Source organism: Rasamsonia byssochlamydoides, assembly GCF_041956645.1.
Source record: "Rasamsonia byssochlamydoides strain NRRL 3658 unplaced genomic scaffold VTN77scaffold_4, whole genome shotgun sequence".
Taxonomy (NCBI): Eukaryota; Fungi; Ascomycota; class Eurotiomycetes; order Eurotiales; family Trichocomaceae; genus Rasamsonia; species Rasamsonia byssochlamydoides.
The window spans coordinates 574,749-591,846 of NW_027192387.1; the positions used below are offsets into that span (position 1 = coordinate 574,749).

At 49.0% G+C, this 17,098-nt stretch overlaps 8 protein-coding genes across 8 annotated transcripts; 4 read left to right on the forward strand and 4 right to left on the reverse strand.

Annotated features, from left to right (window-relative positions):
• Positions 1-2,347: 2,347 nt before the first annotated feature.
• Positions 2,348-3,151, forward strand: VTN77DRAFT_5547 (uncharacterized protein; the record flags this gene model as incomplete). The annotated part of the gene is made up of 1 exon (XM_069421728.1): positions 2,348-3,151. One exon carries the CDS (start codon positions 2,348-2,350, stop codon positions 3,149-3,151), a length of 804 nt encoding a protein of 267 aa, XP_069281702.1.
• A 243-nt stretch (positions 3,152-3,394) lies between these two features.
• Positions 3,395-4,382, reverse strand: VTN77DRAFT_5548 (uncharacterized protein; the record flags this gene model as incomplete). Its single annotated transcript, XM_069421729.1, has 3 exons — positions 3,395-3,756; positions 3,889-4,295; positions 4,357-4,382. The coding sequence occupies 3 exons, from the start codon at positions 4,380-4,382 to the stop codon at positions 3,395-3,397; spliced, it is 795 nt and encodes a 264-aa protein (XP_069281703.1).
• Positions 4,383-5,603: 1,221 nt separating this feature from the next.
• On the reverse strand, positions 5,604-6,096 carry VTN77DRAFT_5549 (uncharacterized protein; the record flags this gene model as incomplete). Its single annotated transcript, XM_069421730.1, has 2 exons — positions 5,604-5,895; positions 5,975-6,096. The coding sequence occupies 2 exons, from the start codon at positions 6,094-6,096 to the stop codon at positions 5,604-5,606; spliced, it is 414 nt and encodes a 137-aa protein (XP_069281704.1).
• Positions 6,097-6,906: 810 nt separating this feature from the next.
• VTN77DRAFT_5550 (uncharacterized protein) lies at positions 6,907-8,714 on the forward strand (the record flags this gene model as incomplete). The annotated part of the gene is made up of 3 exons (XM_069421732.1): positions 6,907-7,433; positions 7,494-7,993; positions 8,044-8,714. The coding sequence occupies 3 exons, from the start codon at positions 6,907-6,909 to the stop codon at positions 8,712-8,714; spliced, it is 1,698 nt and encodes a 565-aa protein (XP_069281705.1).
• Positions 8,715-9,176: 462 nt separating this feature from the next.
• VTN77DRAFT_5551 (uncharacterized protein) lies at positions 9,177-10,463 on the forward strand (the record flags this gene model as incomplete). The annotated part of the gene is made up of 1 exon (XM_069421733.1): positions 9,177-10,463. The coding sequence occupies one exon, from the start codon at positions 9,177-9,179 to the stop codon at positions 10,461-10,463; it is 1,287 nt and encodes a 428-aa protein (XP_069281706.1).
• Positions 10,464-11,399: 936 nt separating this feature from the next.
• Positions 11,400-12,738, reverse strand: VTN77DRAFT_5552 (uncharacterized protein; the record flags this gene model as incomplete). Its single annotated transcript, XM_069421734.1, has 2 exons — positions 11,400-12,475; positions 12,537-12,738. The coding sequence occupies 2 exons, from the start codon at positions 12,736-12,738 to the stop codon at positions 11,400-11,402; spliced, it is 1,278 nt and encodes a 425-aa protein (XP_069281707.1).
• A 1,207-nt stretch (positions 12,739-13,945) lies between these two features.
• On the reverse strand, positions 13,946-14,521 carry VTN77DRAFT_5553 (uncharacterized protein; the record flags this gene model as incomplete). The annotated part of the gene is made up of 1 exon (XM_069421735.1): positions 13,946-14,521. The coding sequence occupies one exon, from the start codon at positions 14,519-14,521 to the stop codon at positions 13,946-13,948; it is 576 nt and encodes a 191-aa protein (XP_069281708.1).
• An 820-nt stretch (positions 14,522-15,341) lies between these two features.
• VTN77DRAFT_5554 (uncharacterized protein) lies at positions 15,342-16,350 on the forward strand (the record flags this gene model as incomplete). The annotated part of the gene is made up of 3 exons (XM_069421736.1): positions 15,342-15,579; positions 15,690-15,771; positions 15,825-16,350. 3 exons carry the CDS (start codon positions 15,342-15,344, stop codon positions 16,348-16,350), a joined length of 846 nt encoding a protein of 281 aa, XP_069281709.1.
• Positions 16,351-17,098: the final 748 nt, after the last annotated feature.

The following is a 17,098-nucleotide window of genomic DNA, read 5'->3' on the forward strand; positions in this document are numbered from 1 at the left end:
GATTGGCATGAACGGGTAGGAAGATGTGATGGGGCAGTTTGTGGAGTACAATAGTCCTGTCTACCTAGGTATGAATATAATGCCAGTTAGTGAATTTTGTGTCATTCAATAAGTAGTCTATAACGTTTACATGGTACCACTGATGACGATCTAAAATCCAGGTTAATTAGGTATTCACATTGATTTTTGCCCATCCATCCCATCGCAAACTTGCAATATATTTATACATATAGAATATAGATCAATCCCTATCCAGTCGTCTTAGAAAATGGTATGGGGAGTACACCAACTTTGTCCCACTGGCTTACCGCTGGAAAGTTGCTGCCACTTCAGTCCGTGCAATTAATTGCAGACCAGATGCCCTCGAATAGGTATTTCCGTCTTCCCTTCCCTTCCCTATTGACCGTCACTGGATGGATGGATGCCCTTTCCTGATCCTGACCTTCCTTCACTGCAGCAGCCGCTTGACCAGATTCGTGAACTGGACCGGACTGCGAAGTCGTATCATTCGCTCTCATCAAACTCGAAAAGATCGAGGAAAAAAAAAAGAAGTAATGTGATTAGTTAATAGTCAATCAGTCTCGCAATTAAATATATATATACATATATATATATCTATATAATGTACACTCATGTCATGGCCATGGTCATAGTCATGAGTAAGTAGAGTAATAGATGAAAATTCCTACTTACTTACCCTACTTTATTTTATATGCTTGCTTCCTTTTTTTTTGTCATCAGTAATTACTAATTCCTAGTTACTAATTAGGGAACTGGGACAGGTTCCTTTCCTGTTTTTGGTAGGTCTCATTGAGTGGACATCTACGTATGTATGTACAGACATACATACATACGTACTCAATGGACTTGTACTATGCTTTTATCGGACTTGCTACTTTTCAGTTAGGTTGTTTTCTTTTCTTTTTTTTTTCTTTTTTTTTTTTCAGTTTCATTCTCTCATCGACTACGCTATCAGGGATTATTAACGTGTAAATAGGACTAAACATGTGAACAGAATAAGATACAAGTAGTAGATTATAGGCTCCAGCAAGTAATTGATCTTTTCAATTAATTACTTAATAGCTTCAAATGACCTTAGGATATATCTCATTATCAGTCGATGCCTTTACCAACGTTTGTTTTTTTTTTTACAACTGCAATTGATTTAAATAAATAATTATTCATGAATGAAGTTAATATATCTGGTCTGCTGACCTGGACTACTTGAACCTGTTTAATAATTATCGAATCGACCGAACTCGACGAACTCAATCTTATCGATCGTCGATCGATCGGCAGAGATAGGAGGAATACGGATAGCGGTTAGGGTTCGTAGATTTAGGAGGTGCGTTTGATTGTCTGACTATTATCAACTTTTTTGCTATACCGGAATGTGTAGATTAAATCAATTGTTAATTATGTCCGAGGACCTGTTATTTATTTTTGTTTCTGCGTGGCTATGTCTTCAATTGTCTTACCTGGCAGAATTTTGAGCTTGAGCTTGCTTTGTAAAGGGGAAGTGTCACCTGTGGAATTAATTGATCAGGATTTGCTAATGTCTGACAGACTGTTTGTCAGTCCCTGTTTCTTTTCCGTGCGACTTTCCTATTAAGGTAATAATGATACGAAATCCTAACTAACTGCTACTGGCTTAATCCCCTCCCCTCATACCAACTTGTCAATATGTGTGCTGTGATAAGATTCTCCAACCAGCTAAGCTGATCCAATTCAACTGTACCTTTATGTGCGTACGTATCTGGTGTCGCTAATACGTAGACATTTATGCAGAAAGAAAAGACTGAGATATATAGGCTAAGAAAGGAGATCCATCTACGCTGGCGTCGAAAGGCAGAGTAAGCTGAAAGGGCATTGTACAGCTGCTGTATGTACCCTCGAGCATGCAAAATAATAGTACTGTACAATTGTCTGAGTAACCTTCCTTGTTCGACCTCATCATATAGTGTACCGTGTAACTTGTGCTGATGTTTTTGCTTATGTGTAACGTCCATAACGGCGGTTAATAATTACGCAATAAATTTGATCAAGTTAAGCAAACTCGGCGTTCCTGGGGTACTGTTGCACAGAATGAAGATAATAAGCCCTGATTGAGTAGCTGGAGGCCTTCGTTGATGGGATTGAACTTCTTGGTATTATTATCATCCATTCGCACTGTACTTTAGTAAGTTACATATCAGTAATTCCAAAAAAAAAAAAAGGGTTGTGGAGTACTTCGCTAATAACTAGTTGTTGATTGATAGATTGATAAGGGCAAAACAACCCACTGCACATACATACTGCACATGTACATACATATCAAGTGAATCACCAAGAGAACGAAGAGCTAATTATGTTGATCCTGCATAACGAAATCTTCTTCTTCCATAGCCATCCCCTGTACCAATCCTTCCACGAGTGGCTCCAAACCCTCGGTAGCATTCCAAAGCTTCCGCGCACTCAGTTCCTGTCCCTCGTTTGCCACGTTTCTGGGAACTGCAACTCTGTCTTCAGCAGTAAATGCTTCATTGACGAACCTCGTCTTGGACGGGCTCGTCACAAGGAACTTTACAACACCCAAGGCAAGAGAGGCCATGATGGAGATGACGATGAGAAGTCATCTGTTCAGCCGATTGTTCTCCGCAAGCGCCATTTCCGGAAGGTCGCCCAGGCGTCGAATGAGTTCGACAAGTACCTCAAGGATGTTTACGGCGGCCAATCTATATCCCAGAGAGCCTTCGAAGCGAACCGTCGTTACGACGATTATGGCCGCATACATCACCCATCAAATCCTTTCGTTAGTAGTCCGGCTCCGATTCATAATTATCGCACGCCTTACATACCAACCGATAGGCCCTTGACCAAGCAGAAGTTCTCGAAATCTAACGGTTCGAGGAAGAAGGTGGAACCTTTATTTAGAGACGGCGAGGATAGCGAGGACAGCAGCCGCAGCTTAGGCTTCAACTCCGATGAAAGGTCTAGTTCGAATCCGGATTCTAGCGAGTCTGGTGCTGAAGATACGGATAATGCGGAGGGAGAAGATAGTGGGAAGGAGACTGAGGAAGAAAAGAAAAAGACTGAGAAAAAGAAAACGGGCGACCGCAAGAAGAAAGACGAGACAGCGAAGGGTAGGAAGAGTAGTAAGAAGTCGAAGTAGATTTAGACGAAGTCATGTGCCGGCTCATTCAAATCATATTTCATACCTACCTATCTAGGAAGGTACCTACCTGTTCCAAATAGTGACTGCCGGATTAAGCTTGAATATACAATGAACAACAATCACCCATCAGACACAGCCATCCAACCATCCAACTGAATTCCTTTGATGATGACCTTTGCTCAAAAGCTCGACTAAGAAACACGCAAGGAGAGAATTAATTCCGATTTACGTTCGTTCCTTTCAGTCTAACAACAAACGCACCAGATCTTGTCCTGCTTCTCCGAAGATAAGCGCCATTCGATAATCGCGGACGAGCACATCCGCCTTGCAGGCCACATAGTGGGCGACCAGCCCTCGCAGCTGCGACCCCCAGGGCTCGTCCATATTGGTATGGGCGTATGTGTACTGCACCAGATCAAAGACGTCCCGCAGATTCTCCCCCGCCACGGGGAACTGGCACATCTCGCGATACAGGTAGCTGAGGCAGAGATTCCGTAGCGACTTGATGAGGTATCTGGTGGCGAAGTTGTATACCTTCGCATGGAAGGTCAACGCTGCCGGTCTGTCCGGCGGCGGTGGGCTTGGCTCCACAAACTCCAAGGCTTGGAACGATTTCCAGAGTCATTCTGTAATGCGTTTTGGTCCAGGTCCAGGCTCAGGCTCTTCATCCCATCCGAAACTGTATGTTTTCTTCTTCTTTCTCTTGCCGCTTACTCGGGGCCCTTGAATCCAACTATCCCACACCTCATTTGGAATTTGTTGGACCGGCTCCGGCTGAGGAGAAACCACAGGGAGAGAATTTTCAGCCATAGTTTCAGCTTCATGAACATGATTGTTCGTATCCCCAGTGTCATCATTGTGAGGATGGCCATTCCCTGACGGTTCCGGGGCAGATTCCGTTTCCTGGGCCACTACCGCAGGAGCGCTATAAGAACCCGTGTACGCAAACTCGCAAAATGCAACGAAGACGTCGACCTCGACATCGTCTAGGACGGCAGTCCCGGTCGTCGACTCCATCATGTGTCCGTTTTTCATCAGATTGTCGAGTGGCTCCGAGAGCTGACTCGCTAGACCACGGTGGACAGTGATACAGGTCTGTTCAGGGCCTACGAGGAAGGTAAACTGGGAGGAGAGGACCAGACTGGATAAGTCAGCATCTTTTTCTCTTTCAGATCTGATTTTAAAAAAGAGAAAAAAAGTACCTCTTATAATCTCGAACATGCGACATGATGGATATAATCTCGATATATCCAGCGATCTTACAAATATAACCCCAAAGTGATGAAATATATTAATACAATCAATGGAATCCGCATCAACGAGAACGAAAGAAAGAAGTCGTTTCTGCCATAGCATACAAAAAACGAGGGGTATCTCTTTCTTCTTTGATGCCTTCCTTATCCAGGATCTTGCAGACGCAGCATGACCTGGCACGGCTTCCTGCTGCAAGCCTGCAGGATGACTTTATCTTCTGGTTGGATTCGGGAATTTCGATTTGGACCAACACGTGAATTTCTTTCGATCCGAGATAAGAAAAAAAGAAAAAGGCAAAGGAAAAGAGATTCTTCAATGGAGAATGTAAATCCAGATTTATTTCTTTGTTTCCCTGTTCTCATTCACGTATCTGTACTGACCACTGTTGAATGATTACCTGAAAGGGGAAAGCGATCAGTTCACATGGGCCATGGCACATGCAATGATCACGTGCTTGGTTTTATTATTATCAACTTGAGATCTGGATTCCACAAACTGTTCACCAGTTAAGCATGTCTAGGTTCATGTTCCTGCCATCTCTTTCTGCTGTTGAGTTTGACACCATGCTAGTAAGATGTACAGACGATCAGGTTGGTTGGTAAGTATCTTCCCAGTGGCGATTATCAGCTGTGCTGAACAAAACGAGATCAATGAACTGTTACAAGACACCACACTGAGAAGAGGCAGAAACAGGGATTTTTTTTTCAAGTTATATGTACCCTGACTTGGGAAACTTGGCTTCTGTCTGCAGCCATTCAGTGACTTGCAGCCATGCACATGGATCTCGATCGCGTCCCCTGAACGACTCGCAGGTGGATTGTGATGGAATAAATCGCCAAATATCACCTCCATTTGCGCTTAGGCCCAGCCCTTGATGAGAGAGCCAAGCAGCCAAGCAAATGTGGATGGTCTGGTACCTATGGTATCTAGGTAGTAGGACTAAATAAAGTTTTCTGCTTCTGTCAGTGGGAATTATTATTAACAATTTTATGTTCGCAGGTTTTTTCTGAGGCAATTTCTTGGAACATGACCGTCTGGCATGACATAGAGGCCAGAGCGTTCGATGTCAACCACTCCTGTCAACTGTGGACGAGCATAGTGGGAGACAGGACAGGGTACGGAGTACTCCATAGTGGCCTACCTGCAGGTACTCCGGAGTGATCTCATAACCCTCATTGATTCTCGCCGAGCGCGGCTAGACCTTTCTCTGCCATGCTGCACACAATCCGAACCCCAACTTCGACTCCGCCGGACTGGATAGACTACTGAAGGCTTTCCGAGATCGATCCACCGCGAAGCATCCACGCACGTGGGCGATCCGGCCGCTTTCATTAGCTGCGGGAAACCCTTCTGCCAAGGCGCCATCAGATACCCTCTTCTCCGACTTCCGCTCCTTGGCAGCGCCCGTCCGCCATGGCGCACGGTCTTGGCAGCAGCGACTGGCTGGGAGCACGTTGCTGGCTGCGGCCGTCTTATTTGTTATCGGCCTGTCTATCTCGAGCAATGCCAACTGGAGATACGATGCGGAAAGGCTTCTATGCATCTCATCGTAATTTCTTGGCAAACCCTTCCGCCGAGAATTCATGGTTCATATTGACGCTCCGACCGCGTCTCGGCGGAGGGCAACCTGCGCTTGGCCTCAGCTGTTGCAACCGTTGGTTTCTTGTCGATGCGTCAAATAGGAACATTGCTGTCTGTCATTGCTCGATGTCTTCGCGTGGCTGAGGCGTGACTCGCCTGGTGTTCCCGCTCAGACCTCTGGGCAGGAACATATCAGAACTATGGAAGCCTGTTCGAAATGGCAGGACATGCGCAGACTGCATCGGTCCGTGAGCCACACCAGAGGAGAGAACCGTTCACCGTTGACGGAAATGATATTATAATCACAGTCCACAAGGCAGCCTGTCTCTGGCTTACAGAGCGAGATGATTGGCAGTCCGATTCTGCGAACTTTTCTTCTCTCTGTACATTTTTTGCTGTCGCGTGGAGAGTGGGACACCTTGGATCAAGGCCGAGGTACTAGAAGGTTGCCAACTTAGTTCCTGGTGTAGAGTTCTATGGTTCTTCCCTGCATGCCATCCGATTTACCTGGATCGGGTAATGCTGCCCGTGGTTGGGGGTTGCAATGTGATGCCAAGGTGTGCTAGATTCAGATGAGACGAGCGTACATGGGTCAGACGAGGGTCCTCCATCGGTGAATCTCGTAAATGAAAATGGCTTTGGGTCTATATATATCTGGGTCATCCCATCTGGCAGAATAGCTTTTCTGTCGACTGGCCGCTTCCCCTTTGCCATCCGTGACCGGGCACGAGACGCGTGTCGACAGAGTGGTTCCCTAAGAGGAAATTACCTGATTCTACCTCTTTCACCTCTCTATCCCTCCCCCCCCCCCCCCCCCCCCCCCCCCCCCCCCTCCTCTCCTCGTCTCCTCAGCGTCGCTCTCTCACTAATCCATCCAACCCACTCTCTTCCATCTCGTGTTTTCTCGCGTCTTTGCCATGGCTTCCAAGCCCAACAACGAGGCGGCGGTCGCTGCCTCCTCCGCCAACTCTTCTCCGACCATCAGTCCCAATGAGCAGCGTCGTCAGGCCCTCGCCAAGATTGACAATGCTCCCTTTGGCTGGCGTCACGTTCGTGCCATCGTTGTGGCCGGTGTCGGTTTCTTCACTGACGCCTACGACATCTTCGCCATCAACATGGCCTCCGCCATGTTGGGTGTTGTCTTCTGGCAAAACGCTAAGAACAACCCGGGCAAGATCCCCTCCAGCGCCGACACGGCCATCAAGGTCTCTACGTCCGGTGGTACCGTTGTGGGTCAGCTGCTGTTTGGATACCTCGCCGACCACGTCGGTCGTAAGCGTATGTACGGTCTCGAATTGATCATCATGATCTTCGCCACGCTCGCCCAGTCTCTCGCTTCGGACTCTCCGGGTATGTCTGTTGTTGGTGTGCTGATCTTCTGGCGTGTCGTCATGGGTATTGGTATTGGTGGTGACTATCCTCTGTCATCCATCATCACGTCTGAGTATGTCTTCTAAAGCCGGTCTTCCTGGAGGTTGAAAACTGGATGAAACTAATCATGCAGATTCGCTACCACCAAGTGGAGAGGCGCGATGATGGGTTCCGTGTTTGCTATGCAGGGCTTCGGTCAGTTCGCTGCCGCCTTGATCGCCTTGATTGTCACGGCCGGTTTCAAGGGATCTCTGGAGATTGCGGACAAGGTGAATCACTGCTCTGGTGCCTGTCAGATCGCCGTCGACAAGATGTGGCGTGTGGTCATCGGCTTCGGTGCTGTGCCGGCCTGCATTGCCCTCTACTACCGTCTGACCATCCCCGAGACTCCTCGCTACACGTTCGATGTCGACCGTGATGTCGTCAAGGCCGGCGAGGACATTAACGCCTATATTGAGGGCAAGCGTGAGGGTCGCCCGGATGAAGTCCAGCGCGTGGCTACCCTGCAGGAGCACAGCGCTGAGTTGACTGCCCCGAAGGCCACCTGGGCAGACTTCTGGGCTCACTACAGCCAGTGGAAGAACGGACGTGTTCTGCTGGGCACGGCTGGCTCTTGGTTCTTCCTTGATGTTGGTATGTAATCTTCCTTGCACGTGAATTAACGAGCCTGCTAACTGGTCTAGCGTTCTACGGTCTCGGTCTGAACAACTCTATCATCCTGTCTTCGATCGGTTTCTCTGGTGGCAAGACGGTCTACCAGACCTTCTACAACAGCGCTGTGGGCAATTTGATTCTCATCTGCGCTGGTGCCATCCCTGGCTACTGGGTGACGGTGGCTACGGTGGACATTATTGGCCGCAAGCCGATCCAGCTGATGGGATTCATCATGCTGACGATCCTCTTCATCGTCATTGGATTCGCCTATGACCCTCTGAAGCACTCGAACAACGGTCTTCTGGCGCTGTACGTGATTGCGCAGTTCTTCTTCAACTTCGGACCCAACGCCACCACGTTCATCGTTCCGGGCGAGTGCTTCCCCACGCGGTACCGGTCGACGTCTCACGGCATCAGCGCTGCGGCGGGCAAAGTCGGGGCCATCATCGCGCAGTGCGTCTTTGGACCGCTGATCTACCGGGGCGCGCCAGCTGGGTCGTCGGACACGCCGTGGCTCAAGCACGTCATGCAGATCTTTGCGCTGTTCATGCTGTGCGGTGTCTTTACCAGTTTCTTGATTCCGGAGACGAAGCGCCAGACTTTGGAGGAGCTTTCGGGGGAGGACCTGTACTCGTCCAGCTCGGAGACCGTGGCTGTCGCTGATCAAGCGAAGCTGGAGGAGGGGCTGAAGACCAACTAGTCGGACCTGCCGATGCCGACGCAGACAATTGCATTGACGATCACGTCGAAATGATACCAAAAATACCCCTTAATTTCCTTCATTTCACCAGCCTCTATGCGAGGGGAGTCAGGTGGTTTATTGTATTATTTGACCTGAGGTGTGCTAAGGTGCATTTAGAACGTCTGGTCGTGGATTTCCTTTCTTTTCACTCTTTTCAACTTTGATATCTGCTTGCTCTCCTATTCTTAATTCTTAATTTGTGAGCGGGTAGATTTGAATGGAGAGAATAGCAGCGTGATTAGAGCGATTCAGTAATACCCTCATCAGTAGTCACAGAGATCCGTGGATGAATCCACCGCCACCTTCAATATGCCATAAAATCTCCGATTAGTCAGATGCCAGAAATCAGTCTATGGAATGTAATTCCTTAATACCCGCCAATTTCTGAATAAACCCGAGCACCGAGCTGCTTTGCTGTAGATGTTCGTTCCAGAACTTGGGCCCGTCCACTTGGCGGATCCATACAGTACCTTAAGCTCGTCAGCCTTCTTAAGAATCGCCCTCGCTCCCTCCCACGGATCCAAATCTGTCTGCTTTTTTTTTTCACTTTCACTTTCCTTTCTTTCTCCGCATTTTCTGTGCATTTTCTTCCGTTCGCACACCCTTGATTGGGCCTTCTTTCTTCAGCCAGAGGGGACTGCTCATACTTTGCGACAATTGAACCTGCACAAGACTGTGCATACCAAAGCAATTTCTATTTCTACGACTGGAAGAAAATCATCCTCAAGGAAGGAAAGAAATAAGAGAAGGGAGGAGAGAAGAAGAAGAAGAAGAAGAAGAAGAAATATGGCAAAAGAAGATAATCTCACAATGACAACTACGACTCCGACTACCGATCCTACTACCACTACAACAAACAACATCAACATCGACAGCAACACCGACATCCCCCCTCTAACAACCTACCAAGCCACGACGAAAACCGACCTCATCGCCGCCCTACGGCTAATCGCCGACAGCGTCGCGCAGCAGCGGCAAGACGCCAGTCGAGCGATAATCTCGCACCCAGCAATCCTAGCCGCCACGACAGCCGTTCTGGGAATCATTTGGGCGCTCCTGTACCGCGAACCGAGCGACCTGGGACTGGTAGCGACAACGATGGCCGGGTGCGTGATGGCCGGGCTGGCGGGGGTCGGGTACGTGACCAGCGGGTATTTGGAGTTGGCGGAGCGGACGGGCACGTGGGCTTGGCTGTACGGAAAGAACCCTAACCCTGACAAGGGCAGGGATACTCCTGGCAAGGATAATGGCCGAAACAGGAAGGAAAAACAAGAGGAGGAGGAGGAGGAGGAGGAGGAGGAGGAGAACGTCATCCTGGTGACGAAATATGGCGACGAGATTATTGGGACCGTCGTCCTGCGCGTGACTCCAACTGCAACTTCACCTTCAGAATCCAAATCAACTCCCAAATCGACAACGACATCGAAATCCAAATCCAAATCCAAAGAAGCAGCAACAGCACTCATTCGCGCCTGGACCGTCAACCGCCGCTACCGCAACAAAGGCATCGGCACCGGCCTGCTCGAAGAAGCGGTGTCACTCTGCCGGCGCAACGCCTGGGAGGGTCCCGTGTTTGACGAGCACCATGCCAATTCTGCGCGGTTGCTGCCGGGGATATTTCTCGGAGACGTGTTTGAGAAGAGGGAGGTGAAGGCGAGGGGGGTGTTGGAGGGGGTGAAGAGGGCTGCTTCTCCGGCAGCTTCGTGAGCTACTTAGTGAGTGAAGGGGGGAAAATGGGGAAAATGTGGAAAAGAAAAATATTTGGTTGGTTGTTTTCAATGGTGAATTGGAATAGGGTTACTTTATTCTGGTTAGTATCTGTCTCTCTTTTTTTTTTTGCCTGTATATTTATCTGTGTATGGAACTGTGCATTATTATTACACTACGGAGTAGTACGGAGTAGATATAGATCTGTATATCCACATCAGTATGTATCAGACAGTAAACATACCATAATTTAATTTAATTTAAGTTATCCATATCTGTATCTCTATATTCGATAATCAACTATAAACACATCGAGCGAGCTGAAGATATAACAAAAAGTGAATACATGGGGTTTTTTTTTAATACCCTTAACCCTAAGTCAACCGCTATATCTGCTCTGCTCTGCTCTGCTCTAACTCTTCTCAAGTCTGCTCAAACAAACTAACCAGTCTTACAGTCTTGCAGTCGTGTTTTCAGTTGTATTTTGACTCTCTTCTGTTTTGGTTTTGTTTTGTTTTTACTGATTCACTCACAAGGAGCTTTTGATGACATTAGCATTATTATCACTTTAATTAACACGTATACGAATACGAATGACAAGGAAGGACCACATTTATTCTCTCTTTCTTTCTGAAATAAAATAAAATTAAAAAAAAGAAGGAGGAAAGACGAGAAAAAAAAAACGGGGGGGGGGGGGGGGGGGGGGGGGGATGGAGGGGTGGAAATCACGAGATAAAAAAACCTGATTTCATCATTCAGTATCTATTCATTCAGTTCATTTCTTGCTCTAGTTTAAAGATATCTGAGGAATGACAGATAAAATACAATACAGGTGGGTAGACTAGTTGGTAGACAATAGTAATCCCCTTACTGGAAGGGGAAGCCTTGATAAACCACAGCTAGTGTATATCGTATGTATATATGCCATGTTTCGGCCTACCACGTTATGTGCTTCCCCACCGTGCTCTCCACCGGCGGAATCAACGGCCGCAACGCATACCCATAATCCCCCCCATTCGGCGTGCGCAGCAGCGTGTGGATGTGGAACTTCTTCGGCTCTTCATTCGTCAGGAACACGCCCGAGTGGTGGTCGAACTCGACAAGGATGACGGGGCTTTGCAGCCGGTAGTAGAACGGGTCGTCGTCGCCGAACCCGCCGATCCATGAGAAGTACGTCTCGCTCTCGTACTGCTTGATGTGCGCCAGCTTCAGCTCGCGAGCCCGCTGCGGCAGGTACAGCAGGTACTGCTCGAAGATGTCGTAGACGAGCTGTTTCTGCTCGGCGCTGAATTCGGACACTACAACCCCCTCGTACGGCACCTGGCGGTTGTCGCGGTATGCGCCGCATAGATGTCGCTGGTCGTCCCTGTTCCAGCGCCCTGGTGGCATGGCTGGGTCGACCATCTGCTCGTACGTGCGCGCCTTCTTCTGCACGTCCGCCGGCAGCGACTGCATCAGCTTCAGGCTCAGCGCTTCCTCGACCTGCAGGATTCGCGTGCCGGTGTAGGGGCCGGCGTCGATCTCGTTGGGCTCCGCGCCGGTGAACCACGGCGACACAACGATCTGGCGCTGGTACAGAAACACGTTCAGACAGAGATGATGGCCGTAGAATGACCACCCCCAGGGTCGCGTCGTCGACGGCCGTCCAAACAGCACGAAGTTGTACGAGAACTCGTTCATCACCTTGGGCGCCTCGACCAGCTCGCCGAGGAAGTGGTTGATGCGCATCGCCTTGACGGCCTTGTCGTATCCCTCGGGGGAGAGGGTGGCCTGGAGGATGTTAAGGATGGCGTCGCGGATGGACGCGTCCACCTCGTCGAGTCGGAGGCCCTTGTGGCTGAGGAGGAATTCCGGGTTGGACCAGGTGCGCCACTCGGGCGAGTCGATGTGGTAGCACAGCGTCTTGCGCTGGTCGTCGTTCAGCTGGCCAAGAAGTTGTTGTGCTGCGTCGACGATCTCGTCGATGGGGATTTCTTCGTCTTGCAGGGTGAAGAGGCCGGGACGGATGTGGCCTGTCGGCAGTTAGACTTTCATACTCTTTTTTTATTACTATTTTGAAGAGAAGAAACGCACCATCCGTGGTAATCCCCTGAAACGGCTCCTCATACAGATCCCGCCAGTGCTCGTACAGCGCATACAGCCAGGGCGGGACATGTTTGGTCTTGAAATCGTGGGCATATTCATGCGCATCTTGATTTTTCATCGTCGTGAACCGAGGCTGGTTCAGATCGGGGAGGTATTGGCGGTATGCGCCTGTTGCATTTGCAGTGGCCATGACGTCTCTCTATCTGTCTATCAATGTCGAAATGAGCAGTAGATAGGAATCAATTCAATTCAATTCAATGCAGTTCATAAGAAGGACAATTTCATGGACAGACAGGTAGTGAGTGAGAGAATGACTTGATTTGAAATACTTGCATCAAATTGGCCCCCGCGTCATGATCATCATTTTATCCTCCCCTCATCACTACCGCTAAGTAACTGCTATCCGATTCGATCTATTCGGCAATGCGGGGAGCATACCATACCATACCATACGATAGATGGAGGATGGATGATGCATGTGGGGAGGGCGGGCTAATTCTTTTCCCCTGCTGGTTTTCATTTTCCCGGAGTCCGGATCAGGCAACCTAAATGTGAGGGAGAGAATACTGGCGAGTGAGAAGAAGATAGATGGGAGTCCAGACAAGACACGGAGTCGGCGTATACTCCGGAGAGAAAATGGCTTAACTCCTCGGGTTGAATTTGATACGTAGAACGACATATCTTGTAGTCTGAACTGCACACTCTGTACAGGCATGGAATATTTAGTCCTTATCGTTAATGTCAGTGTCTTGTACTCAAGTGACGAGGACTACCTATGTCCCTATAAAATAGCGTCGTAGTAGGGAGTTGATACTCATTACTAATTCTGCGGTTTTCATTGGCGATGAATCTAAAATCTAGATAGTGTCCTTTGTAGGTTGTTCAACCCACACTACCTCTCCGCCCCACAGATGGATGGGATGGGATGGAATGGAGAATTATGTAATTAATGGGGACCTTTTATCCAGTTGATATTGTTGATATCGTTTTTCTACTACTATTAGTCTATACTTCAATAGTAATGCAATGAATTCCTGTCATCTAAGAGGACAAAAGGGGAAAAAAAAATATTTTTTTTAAAGAAAAAAAAAAGGATAGTTCCATCAATCGAATGAATGGCTTTGCTCAGGAAATGAAATGACCAGAACTCATGCGACTGATGCAATTGAAAGAACGGTAACAGTCACGCAGACTTGATTATGATCGACTGACTATGTATAGCAGCACAGTACAGGCCACTCTATCGGTCCAGCAGATGCAGATTCGATCGCGTCTTGATTTTCTCTCAAAAGATTGCTGGACCAAATAACCCCATGACTTGACAATGTCAATCAAATCCACAGGATGATTCTCCCGGGAGGATGATTCAATGCCACTGCTAGTGAACTGCAACGACATCAACCCTGCAAACTCTCCACCCACGCCTCCGACTTCACCACATCCGCCTGCTTCGGAAACACCTTCTCAACAAGCACCCGATGCACCTCGGCATCAAAATCCAAGCACAGATCCTCCAGCACAGTAACCGCATAGTCCAAATCCGCTGCCTGCCGCAGCGTCGAGAGCACAACGCCACTCGTCGCCACCCCAGTCAGAACGAGCGTCTCCGCGCCCAGACTGCGCAGGACGACGTCGAGGTCGCTCCCTGCGAAGGCGGAGACACGACGCTTTGTCACGAGGATGTCTTTCTCCGTCGGCGCGATGGCGTCCACGATTTTCACTGCGGGACTCCCCTCCTGAAAGGCATTGCCTGCGCGCGCGACCACTGCGTCGAACGCTTTGTTTCGGGACGATACTTCTGGGTAGCCGGATCGGAAGGCCACGGTAACGTATATGATGGGAATGCCCTTATTACGCGCGGCGTGGATGGTCTTCGCGACGCGGGAAATGTATTCGTCTGCGTTGGGGAAGCGGCTCACGATGCCTTGTTGGAGGTCCATTACTAGGAGGACGGTTTTGCTTTTGGAGGCCATTGCGTTGGACGTTTTTTTTTTCTGGCTGGATGGAGTAGTGGTGTGTTTGTTGTCTAGTATAGCAGAATTAGAGGTAGGTAGTATGGATGATGGACGAAGTAGATAGATAGAGAGAGTTGTAGGCGAAGAACAGTAGCAAGCAAGCGATCTGTGCGACGAAAATATAACCAAGCTACACCACTTGTTAGTGCACGGTAGGCAGATTTATATGTTTATCCTCAATCTGTTCATGACAGCGGCTTTCTTTAGATGGATCTCTCTTCATCCCACCTGGATAGTGAGTGTTCTACCCGGTACCGGTCCCGTACCGGTCGTGCCAACCAATGGGAGATGTCTCTGGTGGGGTCGAAAGCGGAACCGGGATTCTGCACGGAGTACCTGACAGGCACATCGTTGACGGAGATCAAGGATATTATATTTTCATTCACTGACCAGACGTTATGTCATCGGCAAGTCAGCCCCTAGCGGCCCGATTGACCAATCGGAGGGGATGCTTAAGTCCGGGACTTCAGAGCGACTTGGAACCAGAGTTCCCCCGAAGACCGTCACATGTGAGAAGCCGAGTGGTTTGTTTTCCATTATTCAGGCTATTATCCATATAAAGGGGCTCGTGTGGATTGCATCGTCGTAAGTTGCATATTTCTTTGGTGATCTTGAATGTCCGCAGTATTAATATATACGACCAGGTGTCATTTCCTTCTGCGGAAATTCTGAACAATCACATGAATTGTTAATCGGAAAGTGTTGAGACAGAACGTTACTCATTGCTGGATAAATTCTATCTTAATTAACACCCCTGCAATATCCCTGTCAAAGTGAAATGTCCTGTCCCCAGTGTTTCAGCGGCCACGCCCACGAGGGCTCGCCCAAGGGCCAGATCACCAAGCTGCACGGCCTCGACGCCTATGTCTCGGAGCCTGCAGAAGGCAAACCGGTCAAGGGCATCATTGTCATTATCCCAGATGCCTTTGGCTGGGAGTTTGTCAACAATCGGATTCTGGCAGACCATTATGCGGAGAAGGGCAATTACAAGGTGTATTTGCCTGATTTCATGAAAGGTGTGTAGACCACTTTACTTTCGAGGGAAATATCGGGATAGGAGGGATATAGAAATTTCGATGACTTTGGTAGAATGAGTTTCGAGTTCCTGTTCTGACTTGTGCAACAGGGAAAGCTGCCCCGGTTTGGGCTCTTCAAGTCATTCCAAAGCTGATGGATGGTGGTGGCATATCGAATTGGTTGTTGAAGCCGTACGTTTCTTTCTTTCTTTTTTTTTTCTTCTTCTTCAGACTAACTCCTGCAGATACTACTTGTTCCACACTCTCCAAGCCGTGCTCCCATTCATCATCTCCAACCGCTTCAGCAAATCATGGCCCATCGTCAAGTCCTTCTTCACTGCCGTCCGCCAAAACGAGGGCTCCAATCTCCCCATCGGTGCTGCCGGCTTCTGCTGGGGCGGCAAACATGTCGTGAACCTGGCTCACGGATCCCAAACACCGGACGGCAAGCCCCTGATCAACGCGGGCTTCACGGGCCACCCCAGCCTGCTGAAGATCCCCGAGGAGATCGAAAAGATGACCATCCCGGTCTCCTTCGCCCTTGGAGAGAAGGACATGTCGTTGAAGATGCCCCAAATACAGCAGATTCAGAAGGTGGTGGATGCCCAGCCCGAGGAGCACAAAGGGGAGATTAAGGTCTATCTCGGCGCCAGCCATGGGTTTTGCGTTCGCGCAGATCACGTCGTCAAAGATCAGGAGCGGGTGGCGAATGAGGCAGAGGACCAGGCGGTGGATTGGTTCAATCGGCAGTTTCAGAAACTTTCCTACTGAGAAAGAACATTTCACAAGGAGGCTGTTTGTTTACGCCTTATGAAGGATTATATATGAATGGTACCCGGAGAATCCAATTATGATGCGATTGGACTGTTTAATGGTGTGGTTATCTGATTTCACATGTTCTCTTTTTGAAGGTCTATTGTACAGTGCAATGCTAGTCCTGGTCTCATCAATGTTTCACGCGCCTTATCGATCATATTCCGCTTTTCATGGTATTTTCTGAAATCCAATCCAGTGAAGTCAGCAAAAAGACCAGCAAGGAGTGGAGTTTTTCTCACCCATGTCAAAAATTTGTTTAGCACAATCCCACTCATTTAAGCAACATTACCCAAGACAAGCCTCTCCCCTATATATTCAAGCTTATATCGTCCTACCACGGCACCTCCACCATCACACCCTCTTTTTAGCCGGCATCTCCCAGAACCCAGGAGACCTATACCTACCCCTCTCCGCCAGCACCAGCTCGACGACGGCCCTCGCTCCGTCCAGGGGATCGTCTGTGCCCTTGAACCCGTTAAACGCCGTCTTGCAGAACCCCGGGTTCACGCACTGGAACATGACGTCCCTGTTGTCAGGCTGCCGGGCGAACTCGATCGTCAGCGCGTTCAGCGCCGTCTTGGATCGACATCGTGGGCGGTAAGAGACCCGCGACGGAGCTGCCGAGCGAACCCCGTCGGGACGAGATGTTGATGATGCGCGGGTCGGGGGAGGTCCGGCGCAAGAGCGGGAGGAAGTGCGACAC